This window comes from Octopus bimaculoides, chromosome 27, assembly GCF_046866305.1.
Source record: "Octopus bimaculoides isolate indiv1 chromosome 27, ASM4686630v1, whole genome shotgun sequence".
Taxonomy (NCBI): domain Eukaryota; kingdom Metazoa; phylum Mollusca; class Cephalopoda; order Octopoda; family Octopodidae; genus Octopus; species Octopus bimaculoides.
Window position 1 is genome coordinate 21,941,447 of NC_142954.1, and position 16,290 is coordinate 21,957,736.

General features: G+C 34.9%; 1 protein-coding gene across 3 annotated transcripts in view; it reads right to left on the reverse strand.

The window, feature by feature from the left end:
- Positions 1-2,412: 2,412 nt before the first annotated feature.
- The window catches only part of LOC106874879 (SCO-spondin), an 86,728-nt gene continuing 72,850 nt past the window's right edge, over positions 2,413-16,290 (reverse strand). For 2 of the 3 annotated variants that reach the window (XM_089343617.1, XM_089343615.1), the window contains exons 29-36: positions 15,648-15,770; positions 15,068-15,184; positions 13,354-13,464; positions 11,488-11,604; positions 10,443-10,475; positions 9,221-9,289; positions 7,210-7,643; positions 2,786-2,932 (exon numbers count right to left, since the gene is read on the reverse strand). In XM_089343617.1, the coding sequence (XP_089199743.1) occupies positions 2,912-2,932; positions 7,210-7,643; positions 9,221-9,289; positions 10,443-10,475; positions 11,488-11,604; positions 13,354-13,464; positions 15,068-15,184; positions 15,648-15,770 (1,025 nt within the window). In that variant the 3' untranslated portion in view covers positions 2,786-2,911. Of the gene's footprint in view, positions 2,933-7,209; positions 7,644-9,220; positions 9,290-10,442; positions 10,476-11,487; positions 11,605-13,353; positions 13,465-15,067; positions 15,185-15,647; positions 15,771-16,290 lie in introns of all 3 variants that reach the window. The other variant, XM_089343616.1, reaches the window with a different exon arrangement.

A 16,290-nucleotide genomic window follows, 5' to 3' on the forward strand; every position in this document is an offset into this window, starting at 1 on the left:
AATAATGAATGAAACAGAAGACAGCAACAACAACCAGTACAACATCATTATGAAATGGTGGCAGTATTCACAATAATGTCTCTAATTTAACTTATTATTACAGGAGAGATATTATCATATCTAATCAGGTCCAAACTTCAGAAATCTAATAGACATGGGAAAACCCTGCAGATATTATACTAATATTATACAGATATTATACTAATATTATACAGATATTACACTAATATTATACAGATATTATACTAATATTATACTAATATTATACAGATATTATACTAATATTATACAGATATTACACTAATATTATACAGATATTATACTAATATTATACAGATATCATACTAATATTATACAGATATTATACTAATATTATACAGATATTACACTAATATTATACAGATATTACACTAATATTATACAGATATTACACTAATATTATACAGATATCATACTAATATTATACAGATATTATACTAATATGGCTTATTAGAAATTTTTATATATTTATGAGTGAAAATATGTATTGTTCTCTTTAAACAATAAACCCTGTTAAAATCAATAGTTTAACTTCAAATGTAGCAAGAGGCAATGATGTTACTTTCGAATATTTTATTGAGGAAGTCGGATTATGGTAATGATGGAAACACAAAGTAACAGAACATATTGGAAATAGAATTGTTTGAAAAGTCTAAAATTTTTGGTATAAATCGAGTTATCATCTGAAATATTTCATGCTATTATCTTTAAAATTGGAAAATGTCCATTAATCTGTCATTAAGAAATATACTTAAAGTTTGCTTTCCTCTCTTGGTTATTATGTAAAGCAGAACTGATAAACCTTGAATCTGTTGAGGATTTTTAACTCTTTTTCAACAAAATTCATTAACCTTAAAATTATTCCATCTCCCTTACATTTTTGTGTCTTAAATTCCTTTAAACAAAACAATCAACAACAAACAACATAATTTCTTTAGATATCAATTACAAAAAACATGAAACTAACAAATATTTACTATATTTTCCAGAACATATGACAAATGCAAAGTAATATAGACAAAGACGAACTGAAGAAGAAACCAGAGCAAATCACAGAATCACAGACAGTGAACGTTTGGTAACAAAGGTGATGACGACAACACAGACTTGTGTGAATAAACAGCTTCTCTTTTAGTTGTTACTTACGAAACACTGGTTCAAAACAGCCGCGGATATCCAATAAGATTTTCACACTTTCACTAGCATCAAATCTATCAGTTATAAATATTTGTATGCGATGGGCTTGGAAACCAGTTGGGAAATATACAGAATCAGTAGCAGAAAATTGCTGAAAATATCAAAAATCTCATCAAACATTCTGGAATCGAAGAGTTCAGTCAGAGAATCATTTCACTAAGTTTCACAAAAAGAGGAAATCTTAAATCACTAATAGATGAATCACAGAAATATTATGAAGACATGTCATTTATTCCTTGCCAATTCTATCCAACATAATGTATTGTTGATGATATTTTCTGTGAGTAGAATCAAATTTCATGAAACAGAATCCTTCATGTTAACTCTGTAAATCATCAGCTCAAGATTTTAATTAAATCATAAATCTTTAATGAAAGGAAAAGGAAATTGCAGTAATTATGAATATTCATTGAATACTACATGTGATATATGTAATATATGTGTGTGTATATAGACATGCAGAGAGTGAGGTAAGCAAGTAAATAGATAGATAGATAGATAGATAGATAGATAGATAGATAGATAGATAGATAGATAGATAGATAGCAGTTTATTTCCTTTTAACCTCTCTGTGTTATACAGCATATCACTTTATCCAAGCCAACAATGCTTAGTCATTTCTTTGGCCAGAATTTGTATCAAGTGAAATATGACGAGGTTATCAGACACAGCATTTTTTCTTCCTTTTTCATTTGTAAAGCGTAAAAGATACCGTTTTTAGTCAGTCACAATCGTTTCACATTAGATGACTGATGATCTGTGTCTGTGAGAGGGAGAGAGATAGAAAGAGAGAGAGAGAGAGATAGAAAGAGAGAGAGAGAGAGAGAGCGAGAGAGAGAGAGAGAGAGAGCGAGAGAGAGAGAGCGAGAGAGAGAGAGCGAGAGAGAGAGAGCGAGAGAGAGAGAGAGTGCAGAATAAAATTTAAGCCTTGTGTATGAATGGTAGAAAGTGCATTGACCCTGGATGGATTAAAACGTATTACTCAGCATTTTAACTCAGAATTAAAATATTTCTCCAATGCTCTACCGATTCTATCTATATGTCATCTTACCATCCATATGCTGATTCTATCAAACAATGACACATGTCTCTATAAACAGAAATGAGATTGTCATTTTGACCGATGACTGATATTGAATTCAATATTAACAAATCAGTAATGTTACAAGTTGTAGAATTCCTTTCAATTTCATGAAATAATTCCTTTTACATTTGAAAATTTCTAAGACAAAATAGCCATTAAACTTTGCTAGTTATGTGTTACATAAAATGCAATAATTATATCACTCAGTAACTACCTTTCCAAATGTCTTATAATGATCTGCTTCTACTTTGCTGTACATTATCATAAAGCTTTTAATATTTTTGTGAACAATTAGCTTTAAACTGCCCAAAGACACATCATAATTCTCACTCAGTTGGACAGTAATCACAACAAGTGCAGCCGAACTCTCAAACACTTCCTCTCCGTGTCTGCCTTGTGCACCAAGTGGTCTTAAACGGTATCCTGGAACGGTATTGTCTGTAGTTTGTATCCACTCGTCTTTGATATAAATTGTGCTTGACAGACCATTGATATCAACACAAGTCTTCCCTTCTGTTGTTGATGCAATTGGTGTTGCTGTTAATGTAATTGGTATTGTTGCTGTTGTTGATGGTGTTGTTGTTATTGGTGTCATTCCTGTTGGTGGGAGTTCTAGTGGCAAGAGACAATTTTCAAGATTATCAATATTAGAAGACATTACCAAAATAGCAACATCAACCACACCAAGCAACAAACATGAAACTGTTACCAATAAATTTATTAATGTCCCTCTATTCTATTAATGTCAAATAAAGATTTACATAATATTGATGTTCTGTAGAACTGCAAAACCCCAAATTGTCAATCAGCAGTAAATACATCAGACACGAAGATATATACACCTCACTATTGAACCAGCATCAAAAATTTAATATTACCCAACAGACAGCAATAAATGTAAATAATGCTGATTTCTCAATACATTATTATGCTTCTGTTACATTGTTGAAGTTTTCAAATATATTTACATCTTTAAAACCTTCAATAAATAATGAATAAATGAGGTTTGAAATGTCTCTCATGGCCATTGACAGCAAAGTATTAAGTAGTTTTTACTTATAGAAGACATCATAAAATAGTTCCCCAATGGTCGCAAGATGAGCCAGCATGTGGTTACTCTTACCACTGAGGACTATATCGATGTCAAAGGTCCCTCTGGGCTTTTGACTTACCATGGACATTATACCTTACAATGACCCCAGATTTATATGAGACAAACGGTCATTCTCCTGAGGGTTAATCTCTACTGCTTTATTAAATGTATTAGGGGCTTCATCTCTAACAGGACAAAATGGTACGTGAGACAGAAGGCCCTGGTAAGGCTTCACATCACAAAACAAGAGTCCCTCAACTGGCACAAGATGAAAAACGTGGGGGGGAAGATTCTGTGGAGAATATCCTATCCTGATGTAGTACAAACCAATCAGATGGAGACATTCAAGACCTCAATGACTCAAACACTGATGGGGTCCGCTGGATCAATGATCATCTTTCAGTGTTGGCAGCAAGGGATTTCACTGTTGATACTCTATATCAGGGGTTTTCAAACTTTTTGACTTATGGACCCCTTTATATTTCAGGCTTTACCTTAGGGACTCCCTTATAAACGCTTATGAAACTTACACATAAATATTTGCTTAAAATAACATATATTTTTACATTTATTTATTTAACAGTATTTAACAAAATAGGTTTATTGTCAATTAAAAGATTTCGATTAAAAAACATATATAAAATCAAATTGCCCATAAAAAGTATTTGCTGTTCACGGACCCCCTGCATTGTCCTTGCGGACCACAGTTTGAAAACCCCTGCTCTATATCAGTGGATCTCAACCATTTTTCATCTATGGACCCCTTTCATTAATATTGTACTCTGCTGGACCCTTATACTCATTTGTGTTCAAAAACTAGTTGTACAGATTCTTCTTTAAAAATTCCTGTTTCATTTATTTCACACATTAACTTGTATAGTTTGAACCATGTAAAACAATGAGGGAAAGAAGCATAACCGTTTCTTGTAATAAACACATCTACAGCAAACAATTTTCACAGACCCTTAATATACAACTGTGTATACCCAATTTACCATTTTCCTTGCATGGACTCCTAAAAAAATCTCACATAAATTCCAGTTCAGAAACACTGTTTTCTATGACCAAATTGTTTTGCTTTTCTATACAATTATGATTTATTAATAATTTCATATATAATATACACTATATAATATACACTATATTCAACATAAACAGTTGCAGTCTTCATCACAAACCCTCACAAGAAAATCAGTAAAGAAGAACTTTACTTCAGGGGAAATAGGAATAGGTAAAATGACAAAAACTTGAAAACCACAAAAGAAATTTTTAAAATATAACTGAATAGATACGACATGACACTGGACATAATATCAACATATTCTGGAATAATGACTGGAAAAAAAGACAGCAACAACAACCATTACAACACCATTATTAAATGCTGGGTCAATATTCACATTGATGTCTATGATAATTATATTATTATATATAAAGATAATTTGGCCTAGGCATCAGAATATAGTAACAAACACAAGAAAATGTGGTAGATATTATACTAATATGGTTTGTTAGAAATCTTTAAGTAGTGAATTTAGATATGAAAGATTATACATTGTTCAATTCAAAATAATAAATTCTGTTAAAATCAATATTTTTATGCCAAAATTTAGCGAAAAGCCATGATGTTACTTTCAAATATTTTAGAGAGAAAGTCAGATAATGGTAATGATGGGAACATAAAATAATGGAACATACCAAAAATAGAATTGTTTGAAAAATTACAATTTTGAGTATGAATAGTTTTCATCTGAAATACTACATGTTATTCTTTTTAAAATTGGAAAATGTCTATCCATCTCTCATTAAGAAATCTACTTAAAGTTTGCTTTTCTTTCTCAGTTATTTATGTAAAGCAGAACTGATTAACCTTAAATATGTTGAGGATTTTTAACTCTTTTACAATGAAATTCATTAACCTTAAAACTACTCCATCTCCCTTACATTTTTGTGCCTTAAATTCCTTTAAACAAAACAATCAACAACAAACAACATAATTTCTTTAGATATCAATTACAAAAAACATGAAACTAACAAATATTTACTATATTTTCCAGAACATATGACAAATGCAAAGTAATATAGACAAAGACGAACTGAAGAAGAAACCAGAGCAAAACACAGAATCACAGACAGTGAACGTTTGGTAACAAAGGTGATGACGACAACACAGACTTGTGTGAATAAACAGCTTCTCTTTTAGTTGTTACTTACGAAACACTGGTTCAAAACAGCCGTGGATATCCAATAAGATTTTCACACTTTTACTAACGTCAAATGTATCAATTATAAATATTTGTATGCGATGGGCTTGGAAACCAGTTGGGAAATATACAGAATCAGTAGCAGAAAATTGCTGAAAATATCAAAAATCTCATCAAACATTCTGGAATCAAAGAGTTCAGTCAAAGAATCATTTCCCTAAATCTTGTAATAAGATGAAATCTTAAATCACAAATAAATGAATCTCAGAAATATTATGAAGACATGTCCTTTATTCCTAAATCGTTACTGTGATGTGAAATTTGGTGCCAGTTCTATCCAACATGGTATATCTTTGATGATATGTATTCAAAATAGCATCAAATTTTATGAAACTGACTCCTTTATGTACTCTCCTTGAAACATGACCAAGATTTAAATTAAATCATAAATCTTTGATGAAAGGAAAAGGATATTGTAGTAATTACAAATATTCATTGAAATGTTTATGCACGATATGTGTGTGTGTGTATGTATGTATGTATATAGACAGACAGGGAGTGAGATAGACAGACAAATAGCAGGAGATTTCGTTTTATCTTCTCTGTATTATACAGTATCTCAAAATATCAGATTCCAGAACATTTACTGGTTTCTTTGACCAGAATTTGTGGCAGGTGAAATTGTTGTTGTTGGCACTCCGTCGATTATGACGTCGAGGGTTCCAGTTGATCAACGGAACAGCCTGCTCGTGAAATTAACATACATGTGGTTGAGCACTCCACAGACACGTGTACCCTTAACGTAGTTCTCGGGGATATTCAGCGTGACACAGTGTGACAAGGCTGACCCTTTGAATTACAGGCACAACAGAAACAGGAAGTAAGAGTGAGAGAAAGTTGTGGTGAAAGAGTACAGCAGGGTTCGCCACCATCCCCTGCCGGAGCCTCGTGGAGCTTTTAGGTGTTTTCGCTCAATAAACACTCACAACACCCGGTCTGGGAATCGAAACCGCGATCCTATGACCGCGAATCCGCTGCCCTAACCACTGGGCCATTGCGCCTCCTGTGGCAGGTGAAATATGAAGAGGTTATTAGACACTACATTTTATCCCTTTCCACATTTGTAAGGAGTAAAGGACACTGGTTTTATTCAGCCACAATCTTTTCAAATTAGAAGTCGACTGATGGAGAGAGAGAGAGAGAAAAAGCAGGAAATTTAAGCGTTTTACATGAATGGTAGACAGTTCATTGACCCTGGATAGGTAAAACATTAACGTTTTCTCCAGCATATGAACTCAGAATTCAAACATTTCTCCAATGTTCTACCGATTCTGTCAATAGGTCATTTTACCATTCATATACTGATTCTATCAAACGATGACACAGGTCTCTACAAACAGAAATGAGATTTCATTTTGACCAGTGATTGATGTTGAATTCAATACTGACAAATCAGCAACGTTACAAGTTGTAGAATTCTTTTTGATTTCATGAAAGAATTCCATTTATATTTGAAATATTCTAAAAACTTTGTTAATTATTTGTAAAATGAAGTTTTATAAAAGACAACAATTATATTACTCAGTAACTACCTTTCCAAATGGCTTATAATGATCTGCTCCTACTTTGCTGTACTTTATCATAAAGCTTTTAATATTTTTGTGAACAATTAGCTTTAAACTGCCCAAAGACACATCATAATTCTCACTCAGTTGGACAGTAATCACAACAAGTGCAGCCGAACTCTCAAACACTTCCTCTCCATGTCTGCCTTGTGCATCAAGTGGTCTTAAACGGTATCCTGGAACGGTATTGTCTGTAGTTTGTATCCACTCGTCTTTGATATAAGTTGTGCTTGACAGACCATTGATATCAACACAAGTCTTCCCTTCTGTCGTCCACATAACTGGTGTCTCTGTTGAAATGGTTTGCCATGTTGTTGATATAACTGGTGCAGTTGATGCAACTGGTGTTGTTCCCATAATTGTCGGTATTTTTGTTGTTATTTCTGTTGCTTGAAGGCTTTCTGGCAGCAAGAGACAATTTTCGAGATTATCAATTTTAGAAGACATTACCAAAATATCAACAGCCAGATTAAAGAACAAGCATAAAACATATATCAGTAAATTCATAAATATATCACCAATGTACAAGTATGAAATCGTTTCTATAGAACATGGAAACATCAGTTTACATAACAAGAGTTGATATATCATATCATTAACTTTTTTAATAAATCATTGCAGTAACAATTTTAGTTGGATTTTGTATGACAAAGTTTTACTGTAGCCTTTGCATGCCTAGGAATCCTCACCAAATATACATGTTGAATAATCCATGACAGCAAGGAAAATAGAAGTTAAATGATTAAGAAAGATGGATAAACCATGGTTTAATATCGTTACATTCATCTTGTATGATTTTTTTTGCAATGTATTCTGTTCTTTTATGTGAGAGAAGATATAAAATAGATAAATATCAAAACTGGTATATTATTGGAATTATACTGAAATCATAATTATGGGAGTCAATATTGATTCTAATGACATTTCATCAGCTAAATATAGCAATATATGATATATCATGTGGTGTCTAGTTGTTGCTTTGTTTATTTATTTATTTATTTTATATAACATTTATATATATATATTCATTATACAATGAAGGAATATAACGAATTCAAAAAGGAGGGTGATGATGCGAAGATGATCAGTAATGGTGGTGGTGGTGTTGAGAGTAGTGAGGATAATTAATCCATTATTGATTTTAATACATAATCTTCATATGTAATGTGTGTAAGGAAAATAGGTGTCCAATGATGGCGATATATCATAAGATATGAAATTTATAGCATTAACTAACTGACACTCCATCGGTTATGACAATGAGGGGTCCAGTTGATCTGATCAATGGAACATCCTGCTTGTGGAATTAACATACAAGTGGCTGAGTAATCCATAGAGCGCATTCCCTTAATGTAGTTCTCAAGGAGATTCAGTGAGTCACAGAATGTGACAAGGCTGGCCCTTTGAATTACTGGTACTAGTCATTTTTGCCAGCTGGGTGGACTGAAGCAATGTGAAATAAAGTGTTTTACTCAAGAACACAACATGTTACCCAACCAGGGAATCAAACCAACGATCTAGCGATCGTAAGTGCAACAGCCTAACCACTAGGCCATGCACCTTCATATTAGATTATTACAAGAATCAAACTGAAGCAGAAAAGACCACTAAGCCAATAAACATGACACACACCACATATCTGTATATATTGCTTGTTCATTTTCTTTATACTCTGCCTGTCATTACATTTCTCTGAACATCGATATAACTGACATCAGTGTTATTAGCTTTTCTGCTATTCATGTTTTAATATATATAAAATATTAAAATATCATTAGAAGCAAATATGGAGCGACAGGCCCTCTGTAGTGTCATAATCCATGACGTGAGACTACCAGGCAAATGTTAAACAGGTGAGCAAACCTTATCAACGGACCTGTTGCTTGTTTCTAATTTTTAATTAATAAACGATATTATTTTTTATTCTCAAGAAGAAATAATTTGAAAAATAAAAGGAATACTTCATAGGTTAAGCTACCTGTAGGCTGTTCTGTTCCGAATATTTCTGTTATCAAAGGCAATAGAGTGGTTCCTTCTATTTTTCTGGCTGCAAAAACAACATTTAAACTAATAAACTTTCAACCCACTTGTAATTAAAAAAATATATTTATGTAAGTAAATATTGATATAAATGTCTTCAAATGCATGGGATATACAAAATATGTTCTGGATACAATCACACAAAGTCTTGCGGAACATTGCATAGTCGTTATTATGTACTTTTTACCTGTATTTCAAGTCCTAACAGCAGACAAACTACAGCCATTAAAACATGCTAAACTTTAAAAACACAGCCAGACGATCAATCACTCCTATTCAACAACAAGAAATACAAGGGAAAGAAAGTGTTTATCATTCTGTAGGTAGGAAAGACGATGTCAGAGTGAATGAACAGAACATTGAACAAAACTACAGGGTGGGCCAGAAGTCAAGCACCAAAACATTTGACATTTTATTGATATTACGTGAGAGGCAGTGAGCTGGCAGAATCATTAGCACACCAGACAAAATGCTTAGTGGAATTTCATCTGCCCTTAAATTCTGAGTTCAAATTCCACTGAGGTTGACTAACCCTAACCCTAGCCCTCATCCTCTGCTTAGTGGCATTTTGTCCATCTTTACATTCTGAGTTCAAATTCCACTGAAGTCAACTTTGCCTTTCATTGTTTTGGGGTCGAGGAAATAAGTACCAGTTACACACTGGGGTCAGTGTAATTGACTTTCCCCACCCTAAACTTGCTGACCATGTGCTAAAATTTGAAACCATTATTATTATTATTATCATCATCATCATCATCATCATTATTATTATTATTATTATTATTATCAATTTTGTTCATCATGCAGAAGTATGTTTGTATTCATCAGTATTTCATTTTATTTCATTCAATTCTAGAAAAACTGAAGCATATCTTTGGCAATTCCATTGAGTTTTAATCTTGGTGAGTGCCTTTTTGGTCCACCCTGTAACTTTTGTGGCATTTCTTTGCTTTTTTTTATTTCCCTTCAGCTGGGGATCAAATGAAGACCAGGCCAAATACTGAGGTCATTTATATGACCTCCTGTTCTTAATACATGGCCTGGTGCCAGTTAGAGATCAATAAATATTAAAGCAATAACAGATGCTTTCAGCCTTAGTAAATAAGTAAACATGAAATAAATCACAAAAAAATAGAGGGGGAGGAGGAAAGGATACTTACGCGAAGTGTATTCAGAAGGATAAGGTGTAGTCTCTGTAATAGAACGGAGTGTTAAAACAGTGTTTAAGTACAAACAGATGACAACGAGGGGACATAACATTATACATTAACAACAAAAAGAAGACAATTGCAGCGTGGAAAGTGTTTATAAGCCATTTAAGAAACACACAAAAAACGTGATGGAATTTTGTCAGTGAACAGGTCGCAGTCTCAAAGCGATGAAAATATTTTGGAAAATTAAATTTAAATGTTGAAGTGAATCTAACGGTTTTTGTGTGTTTTTAAAAGACTTATAAACACCTTCCATGCTGCAATTGTATATATATATATAGATATATATATATATATATGAATCGGAATTTTGTCAGTGAACAGGTCGTGGGCTTAAAGCGATGAAAATATTTTGGAAAATTAACTTTAAATGTTGAAGTGAATCTAATGGTTTTTGTGTGTTTCTTAAATGGCTTATAAACACCTTCCATGCTGCAATTGTTTTCATTCCAGCACACGATCTCAGATCAGGTCACTTGCTATGCAAGTACATCTCCATAACAAAAAGAAGAGATTTTTCTTTTAAAGCTGGAAAATTTGCATGTAAATATTTCACTTTATATCATCATCATCATTTAATGTCTGTTTTTCTATGCTGGCATGAGTTGGACAGCTTGACATGAGCTGGTAAGGCTGGGAGTTCTTTGCTCTGATTGGTTATTTCAGCTTGCCTCTGATTGGCTATTTCCATCAGCTTGCCCCTGATTGGTTATATAAGCCACAGAAATAACACTGACAATATTTGGTGGGATGAGGGTAGAACTGGTAAATATGTTCAGTGCTAAGGGACAAATATTCGCATGGGAACAGGAAAAAGCCATTGATGTAGTGAACCCAGAACTACATGGTATGAATGCATGGTGGATAGGCAAACCACACAAATCTTTTCCTTCTCAAATTAGTGCTTAAAATACTGGATATGTATTGCTTTTAAGTTTTAGCATTTAATTCATACTTTGACATCAAGAGTCATAAAAAATAAATATCAACTCACTGTTTGTTCGACATATCTGTTCATCAAGAGTGTCATTGCAGTCTGATTCCCCATCGCATACCTTTTCATTGTCAATGCATTCCCCATTGGAACAGGTGAACTCTCCAGGTTTGCAGCCTGGCAAAAGAAAGAATGAACTTTATAAGATAGTTTACAATATCTTTTACTTTTTTATTTGGGCAAATGTCTTCTACTATGGCCTTGGGCCAACCAAAGCCTTGTGAGTGGATTTGGTAAACGGAAACTGAAAAGAAGCCTGTCGTAACCCATGGAAAACAGACGTTAAATGATGAGGAGGATGATGATGATGATGATGATGATGATGATGGTAGTGATGATGATGATGATATATGTGCATGTGTCTTTGTGTCTGTGTTTGTTCCCCACCACTGCTTGACAACAGGTATTGGTGTGTTTATGCCCTCGTAACTTAGCAGTTCAGCAAAAGAGACCAACAAAATAAGTATTAGCCTTAAAAGATAAAATAAGTACTGGGGGTCAAGGCAGTACCCCAGCATGGCCACCATCTCATGACTGAAACAATTAAAAGGTAACTACAGAATATGAAATTCTGACAAGACAACAACACAAACGTTTATGAAATTATTGGTGAATACCATTGGATTATTAGTTGGTTAATGGTATCAAGGAATTGTTGGCCAGGCTACTATGGCTTTGAATCCAACCATACAAAGTTCAAATCCTGATTAACTACATCATCATCATCATCATTTAACGTCCGCTTTCCATGCTAGCATGAGTTGGACGGTTTGACTGAGGACTAGTGAGACCAGATGGCTACACCAGGCTCCAATCTGATTTGGCAGAGTTTCTACAGCTGGATGCCCTTCCTAACGCCAACCACTCCGAGAGTGTAGTGGGTGCTTTTATGTGCCACCAGCACAAAGGCCAGTCAGGCGGTACTGGCAACGGCCACGCTCAAAATGGAGTATTTTATGTGCCACCCGCACAAGAGCCAGTCCAGGGGCACTGGCAACGACCTCGCTCGAAAATCCTTACACATGTCATGGGCACAAGTGCCAGAAAGGCAACGCTGGGCACAGGTGCCATCCTGATTTCGCTTGCTCCAATAAGTCTTTGCAAGCTACATGCATCATTAAAATTGGGCTCAAGTGAAGATTTTCAAAATACTTTAATGAAAACAAAAGTTTTAAATCAAAGATGTACTTCCAAAAGGCTAGAAAGAGTTTTAAAAACCACGTACATAAAAAAAAAAAAAACTGCAAAATATTTATGGAGATTTAGGGTGGAAATTAAAGTAAAATTAATTAATAAAACAGGATTATTGCTTGAAAACAAGGATGAACAATAGAAAACCAAGACATCTGGATATTGTGTGTGGACAGGATGTTGAATGCACTTTGGCTGAAGGACAAAGAAGCCAAAGCCAAGAAGTCAAATGGACACAATACAGAATGGACATAAAGCCGAACAGAGACAATAATAAAAAAAGACATTCCTATATACATAGTTTAATGACCAATTGACCAATTAGGCACTTAAGATTTAACAAGGTCAAAAATAGTTTACTGTTTAATTACATTTTTTTTTTTAAAGTAAATCATTTTATCCCCAGTTTGATCATAGAATTCACTAAAACAGCACGTTATTGCAGAAAGCTCCTTCTTCATGGCTATATATACATTGCTGATAAAAAAGTTAAGGAAACTACTTACTGTGTGGGAGGAGAGCATGTCTGTCGATTGTGCAAAAGTGGGATATTAATATGAGAAAGTTGTTGGTGGTTGAGCTACAAGTACAGAGCAAGGTGGAGGAGAGAGGAGGAGGAGGAGAAGAATGAACAGAAGAAGAATGAGAAGAAGATGAAGAAAGGAAAACACTTACGGCATATTTCATCATCCTCATGAGGGCAGTCAGGGACACCATCACACAACTTCTGTGCAGGGATACAATCACAAGATTTACAGGTGAACTCTTCGTTTGAACACGTGCAATCTGCCAAGGTACAAGAGATATTATATGTAAGCTTTTTAATTCCTCATGTAATTGTTAATTGTTATTGCTACTGTTTAGCCCACCCCTACACCCCCATATCAGCACAGACCCAGTAGATGTTTAATTGCAAGTGTTCCCTTTCTATACAGGGTGTCCACAAAGTCTGGCTACATGGAGTAAATAAAATCATAACATAAACAATTAAATATAAGAAATAATAATTTCTTAAAGTATGTGTTAATCCCTGTGTACCCAGACTTTGTGGACACCCTGTAATTTGCACCGCAATATCTACCTTTGTCCTTCCTTTTTATAAGATATTAGGCTGTAATATGAAAAACATTTGTTTTGTCATGTCTCAGCAATTGAATAACTATGTAATCACCTTCTCATTAGCTTAACGATGTAAAAGTGATTCATTTCCATCCAGCTCATTCCAATGTCACCATCATGTTCAACATCTCTTTGTACTTTATTCCAATTGCAGCCATACTGGAGCACCAGTAAATCGAAGGACAAAACTAAATATTGCATGTTATTTTGCCCACTGCTCTACAGATGTTGCTAATCCAGCACTGTTGCACACAAGAATTTCTAAGAGTGGCTCCAGCTTGCTATACAGTCACCTATTCTACTACCATGATTCCAACAAAGAATACATCAGTGCCTACACAGCCTCCCACCACACAGCTGTCTATCACATGTGGTACAGACATGTCCTCCATCTCCTGCTAGATCAAACTACCATGGCTTTACTCTCATTCAATGCAGCAGCTGTGGGCTGAAAGGAGCCTGATGGAAGGTTTTACACCAGATGGTTGGATGGGATTGGGAAAGATCTCTAGAGCTCAACGTCACCTTGGGAGGGTACAGAGGCGCTGGCATGGGACAACTAGCGACGGAGAGAGCTCTGGCAGACCTGGTCAGCTCTATGCATGATGATGTCTCTGAGAACACTAACTTGGAATGTTCCCAGCCCCATTGAAACAAGAGCATGAAGCAATCAATCAGCGAGCAAGCTTTCTATTAGAAACATCATCCAAATCTCCTCTGAATTACAGGATTAACAAACTGCAAAACAGATTCAATAGGAGACAATGTAGCCAGAGTTGGGAGCCCTTTAACCACAGGTCAGCTCAATCAAGACTAACCAACAACAGTAACAACAAATTACAGAGGGAGAATGCTAAGCAGTGATAAGTAAAATTGCAATGTTATTATCGGTCTGAATATACTTGATGCACATTCGAACTGGGGAACAAGCTACTCACTGCATTTTGTCATGGAGAGTATATCTCACTTGTCGACAAATGGTGTGTATACACCTAGATCAGCTTGCAGCGCCACCTACCTAGACTGTGAGATGTTAACATTTCAGACCAGTTGTCTTCTCATTGCTCACAGTAACAACAAAATATTTTTAAGATTGACAAAATTCCTTGATACAGGACAATAGAAATTATGAAATATAATTAGCAAGAGGGTAAATTCAGCTAAATCTCCCAATATTTCAATGGTACCTTCTTTGGTTGAAACTGAAAAGATGGAAGGCACACTTGACCTTGGATATTTAAATTGAAATCAATAGGAAATATTAACGTACTGCAGTCAATTTCATCAGTTCCATCTCCGCAGTCATCGTGGCCATCACAACGAACAGGTAATGGCAAACATTTCCCTGAACCACATCGGAAATGTCTGGGATTTTTACATTTGATCACTAGAAAATAAAAAAGAAGATTATTCATCAAAAATACAGGTATATATTGTTTGTGTGTAATGTATGTATGCATGTATGTGCATATGCAAGCATGCACATATAACTATCATCAATATTTCACATTCGTTTTCCATGCTAGCATGGGTTGGATAATTTGACAGGAACTGACAAGGCCAGAGGCTGCACTAAGTTCCATAGTTTGTTTTGGTTTTGTTTCTACAGCTCTATGCCCTTCCTAATGCCAACCACTTTACAGAATGTACTGGGTGCTTCTTATGGAGATTCTCTTGTCAATCACACTGCCAGGAATGTAGTGTGAACCAAAGCTTGGTGTAGTGATAACTTGTAACCGACGATGCAATTGTTCACCGAGATATAAAATAAAGTAAAACTAATAGGTAAAAACCAGAATGGTTGTAATCCAAGACAATAGTAACAGAATAAATAATGCAACGACATTTACCGGCACAATTGGTTTCATCAGACCTATCTCCGGGGCCACAATCGAATTCTCCGTCGCAGGAAAATTTAGCAGGAATACAGCGGCCACTATCGCAAGCAAATTCATTTCCGCTGCACTTAATTTCTGAAGATTACGGAGAGAAAAAAGATATAAAAAGTAAAAGCATTAAAAACAACTCGTGATGCGGCTTAATTATTACCTGGCTTAAATTTTTTTCATAAAAAAAAGTTGGGGGTAAAAAATCCCTTCGGTCATGAATGACCATGGGATTGCACCTAGAATGTTACCCTCCAAGGCACAAGTCCGGGCAAGTTTGTTTATGGAAGACCAGCAGTCACCCATGCAAACCAGCCGCTCCTCTCCACGCCAAGGGAAAGGCAAAGGCCGATACAGCTTGGCACCAGTGACGTCACAACTCATTACTACAGCTGAGTGAACTGGAGCAACGTGAAATAAAGTGACTTGCTCAAGAACACAACACAAAAATCGAATTCACTACCACCATGTGCCTTTGTAAAGGGGAGATCACTTTCAGAGTACAAAGGGAGATCACTCTCAACAACTATTTCCATTATTTAAACGCGATGCCATTAAGGAAAGTAATTTGTAATCTCGCTACAAATCTAACATCACGAAGTGTTTG